Genomic DNA, 5,123 nt, shown 5'->3' on the forward strand with positions numbered 1-5,123 from the left:
TATGCAAGATTTATGACAGTTCCGCTAGGCCGAGTGCGGCGACCACGTGCCACGTGGACCTCCAACAAGTGTGATAAGCGCGATAACGCCCCGAACGCAAATCCAGCGCTTTTTCGCCGCCGAGAGCTGGCGATTGTCTAAGGTCAGGGACACTGACCGCAGAGCGCCGGCACAAAAAGTGGCAGGCAGCTCCGAGTAAGGTGGGGAAAATGTTTTCCTCGGGAGATATGAAATTTATAAAATGCGCTGGATGATACTGGAAACTGAACTCCTGTTCAAATATAGTACAAACACAATACCTTTTGAAGATGCACCCTAAACAGGTGTTCTTGTAAAGATTTAGATTCTTGCAGGCGTCTACTAAATACTATTCTAATATCCCACCATATAAAGATCTGACGTCTCTCATTAACATATTTATACTGAATAGACTAACTACATTTTTAGATAGTAGATATTATGATATTTGCTAATGGAATATTTAACATTGTATTGACTAGTGTCTAGATTGTATCTATAAATCTATATCTATACAAGATTGTATCTATAAATTTATTCATTCAGCATTTAAAGAACACATTAAACCATTTAATTTCTAAATAACATTACACTGATTATTCCACAGTTAAAAATTCGAACTTCATACTTCAGACAAGCTAAAATATTCAAATATTTCTAGTCTCCTTATAAAAAAGTGGTGATACCTACTCTTCTCCTTAGTTTTTCTCATAAGCTATTATATTATAATAATATTTAATACGAGCTTTATTCGCCTTTCTTTAGGGAGCACTATACAATGTATAAAAATCACAAACATTTAAATTATCTCCATTCATATCTAGAAAAGCTTTTCTGTTGCGCTCTTTTTAATTTCAATTTCACGCTGGTCAGTGCCCGCGCTGATAGCCCTTTTATTTACATACTGGATGATATCTGCCCCAATCCAATTAGCTCCACTGGCGACTTATCGCGCATTCTTGAACCCTATCAAGGAAGCGTATTATTCATTCAGAAAGCAACAGAGCCGTGGGAAGATAAGCGCCAAAAGAATAGTATTCCCTATCAGGCATCGACGGCCGGTGCGTTTATGTAACACTTGCACTTGAGGCATCTTCTTCTAGCCATCCCGGCATGTAAGCCGATAAGTCAGGTGGGGCTCTGACACTTTCGTTCAGTGAGCCCAGGTGACGCATAGAGATAAGCTGGGGAACTGCTGTACCGCCCTGTCAGGCATCGACTGCTGGTTCGGTTATGTAACTACTGGCACTCCGGGTGATGTTAATTAATTAGGCCGGCTGCGATACGATGCACATTGGTGTCTGGCTGCCAGTGCACATCTCATCAATCCGACAAACTTGCGGTGTGATCACCGCACCTCGCCCGGGAGCATGCACTTGGGGGGCTGGGATGGGGTCTCATTATAATGCGCATTATTAACTGACACCTCGTCTCACGCCTGAGCAGGCAAAGCGACCGCTTTGAGGGCATCCGCCGGATGGACGCCCGAAACCGCCAATCAAATCGGCATCGAATCGAATCGAGGCGAAGCAAGAGCCTGTCCTGCCCCCAAAATCTGGGGGACTTTAAGCTTTAAGGTGCCCCTTCCGGAGAGGGAAACGCGCACTCGCCTCTGTATTTGCATGCCAATCGTCGGGAGCATCTTGTCCGGGTGCTTTTCCGGGTCCTTTTCCTCGTGCATGCTGCATTTTCACCCCTGCCCTGCTCATTTTGCCAAACAAATTCAGAAACACTTTAAACTATTTTGCTCGCTTTTGGCCGTTCTGTCTGTAATTTCATGTTAATATATGCATGCTGGGGAGCTACGAACTCCCGGAACTTTTGGGAGGTGCCAGTGGGAGTGCAGTGGGAGTGGCAGTGGGAGTGGCACCCGCGTTTGTGGGGCCCCGACACACACACAATGCAAATAGCGCAACAGGGCGTGGCCCGCCCCAAAAATATTACAACCATAATAAAATGCCGGCGTTGAGTTCATTTAAAAGGAACTATTTCTGGGAGACCTTTGAAGGCAGCCCAGGCTGGATTTAAGTTGAGTTTAAGTAGAGAAAATAGTTTCGGGGAACTCAAAAACACATTCAAGGGGTTTTGATGGTGTATTTACCTTGCTTGTGAACTTTAAATTTTTAGGGAAACATAAGTGAAGATATAGAAAGAGCGGGAAATTAGTTTATAGAAACTACTAGAATAAATATCTAATATTAAAAATCATTTAGTCGATTGAAAATTCAAAATTATCTTTTATATAATGTGTATTGACCAAAAAACACATCGATTTTAAGCTTTGTAATATTAAGTTAATCCGTTTATGTATCTTTTGTCCATTTTATATATTTTGTTAAATATATAAGCTACAGAAACTATAAATATTTTTAAGTATCCTTCATTTTTAGATTCTTCTTCTTTGAACAATCTATAGTTGTTTTCAGTAGCCAGTTCCTGTCTTAGTCATGGTTTACTCACCCGCCTTTCATAGGGGTTCCCGGCACGCGTCGTTGCCAGGGCCCGAGAAGTGCGGAAGTCACTCCTTCTTCTTGAGCGGAAATTAAAAAATTCGACTCGAGGCAGATTAGGCGAGCCCACAACAGAAATCAGCTGATGCACCATAAATCTTCGACTTATTTTGGCCAAACTTTGGACTCCGCGCGTGTGCCGATTGGTGTGCTTAATTGATATGATAAGCGACTAAGCGACTGGGCCAAGTCGCCAAGTCGACCCTCCAGGGCGATATAAAAGACAATGTAAGGGGTCTGGCTACTCAGTAGCGAACTATAATCGGACTAGCAAAATGCCGACCAAGGCGGTTTTCCCCACCTTCTTCAACAAGGAGACGAAGATCTGGAGCGGCCCGCCGCGGCCCACGATGTATGCCCAGGACACCTCCATAGGCCAGATCGTCTTCAACTCGCTGCGCTGCTGGCCCACCAATGTGATTCAGGTAAACGACGGCGTAACCCCCGGATGACAGGGACTTCGGAGTCTGATGAGCTCGATTATATAAAAGTAGATCACCGACGACGACGGCACCGTCCTGACCAACGCCGACATGCTGGCCTACGCCACCCGGATCGCCCTGTTCTTCAAGAGCGAGGGCCTGACCCAGGACGACCGCGTCGGCATCATCGCCAACTCCAGCACCTTCGTCATCCCCGTGGCCACCGCCTGCTTCTTCCAGGCCACGCCCTTCCACGCCGTCAACTACTCGCGGGAGCCGGCCATCGTCAAGGGCCTCTTCGAGGTGACCAAGCCAAAGATCATGTTCATCGACGGCTCCGACTACGAGCGCATCAAGGAGATCACCCAGGGCTGGGCCCCCAAGCTGATCACGCTCACCGGCAAGGTGGAGGGCGTGCCGAGCATCGAGGACCTGGTAAAGCCCCATCCCGCCGAGAAGATCTACGTGTGAGTACTCCAGATTGGCTTATGTTTTATAAGACTTACAGTTATGGGAATAGGCATTTGGGATAGGATAGGATTTTGTAATAATATCTGCAATTATCAGGTTTTTTAACCAAATGAATGTTCAGTTAGAGTTTTTGCCAATAGTTGCCCAAAAGTAATTTTTAAATTAATTGACAATCTAGACAAGAATTGGAATTAACATCAGTTAGTATTCAGTAGGTATTTATTATTTTTTCAATGTTAATTTATCGGCAAACATTTTTTAGCCAATCTACTGTAAGAAATTTCTGATTTTTTAAACCTTTTATGTTGTATCCGAAAGATATTTTCTTTTCTTACACTTCTTTCCTTATTTATACCATTTCTCAGATAACAAGTATTGAATTATTTATAATTTCCATATTTAAGACTGGAGATTTAATGCAAGCTAAAAGATCAGATGATTTTGTTTAATTTTTGTTGAGTTTAATTAATAGTCTTTGTACCTTTTTAGACCCGCTTCCTTGGCCACTGGTGGCGACCAGATCGCCGTGGTCCTGTGCTCCTCCGGCACAGCCGGCCTGCCCAAGGCAGTGGCCCTCTCCCACCGCCACATTGCATCGACCAACTCGTGAGTTTGCAGCATAATCCGTTAGAGAAACCCCCCACTAAGCCATATCCCAACCCCACGCAGACTTTGCATCAGTACCGACGTGCTGTACACCAGTGCCACCATTGACTGGATGACCGGATTCTCGATTACCGTAATGAATCTCACCTGTGGCTTCACGCGCATCATTTCCAGCAAGCCCTTCAGCGCCGAGACAGCCCTCCACATGGTCACCAAGTACAAGGTCACCTGCCTGGCCATGGCCCCGTGGCAGGCCTACGAGCTCTACACCAGCCCCCTGGCCACTCCCGAGAAGCTGGCCTCCCTGAACATAGCCTTTGTGATCGGCGGATGGATATCCCTGGCCCTGCTTCGCAAGGCCCAGGAACTGATGCCCCGCACCTACGTGATGTTTTCCTACGGAACCACGGAGACGGGAGTGGTGACCATCAACGTCGATCACAGTCTGGAGTGCTCGGTGGGCAGGCTGGCGCCTGGCATGAGGATCAAGGTCCTGGGCGAGGATGGCCAGCAGCTGGGCCCGAACCAGACGGGCGAGGTGCTCATCGACATCGGGCTGAAGTGGGAGGGCTACCTGGCGAATCCCGCGGACACGGCCGCCACTCTCCAGGATGGCTGGATCAACCTGGGCGACCTGGGCTACTTCGACGAGGACAACAACCTGTACCTGGTGGACCGCAAGAAGGACCTGCTGAAGTACAAGTCCAAGCACTACTGGCCCAACGAGATCGAGCAGATCATCGCCGAGCTGCCGGAGGTGGAGCACGTGTGTGTGGTGGGCGTGCGGGATGCGCGGTACGGCGATGCCGCCGGAGCGCTGATCATCAAGAAGGAGGGCGCCGAGATCGAGGAGCAGAAGGTCATCGACCACGTGGCCCAGCGGGTGGTGGTGGACTACAAGCAGCTGAACGCCGGCGTCATCTTCGTGGACAAGTTCCCCAAGAACGCGAATGGAAAGGTCATGCGCAGCCTGGCGCGCGACGTCTTCCAGGAAACCAAGCCAATTAGCTTTTAATACTATTTTAAAAATACTTTAAATTTGCGTTACCTGTTATTGGTTTAAAAAAGATAATTAAACTCTAAACTTTTAATTAGA

At 47.1% G+C, this 5,123-nt stretch overlaps 1 protein-coding gene across 1 annotated transcript; it reads left to right on the forward strand.

Annotated features, from left to right (window-relative positions):
* Nucleotides 1-2,798: 2,798 nt before the first annotated feature.
* LOC108022184 (luciferin 4-monooxygenase) lies at nt 2,799-5,123 on the forward strand. The gene is made up of 4 exons (XM_017091036.3): nt 2,799-2,953; nt 3,023-3,417; nt 3,911-4,027; nt 4,091-5,123. Exons 1-4 carry the CDS (start codon nt 2,804-2,806, stop codon nt 5,040-5,042), a joined length of 1,614 nt encoding a protein of 537 aa, XP_016946525.1. The 5' UTR covers nt 2,799-2,803; the 3' UTR covers nt 5,043-5,123.

The sequence above is a fragment of the Drosophila biarmipes genome, chromosome 2R, assembly GCF_025231255.1.
Source record: "Drosophila biarmipes strain raj3 chromosome 2R, RU_DBia_V1.1, whole genome shotgun sequence".
NCBI classification, from domain to species: domain Eukaryota; kingdom Metazoa; phylum Arthropoda; class Insecta; order Diptera; family Drosophilidae; genus Drosophila; species Drosophila biarmipes.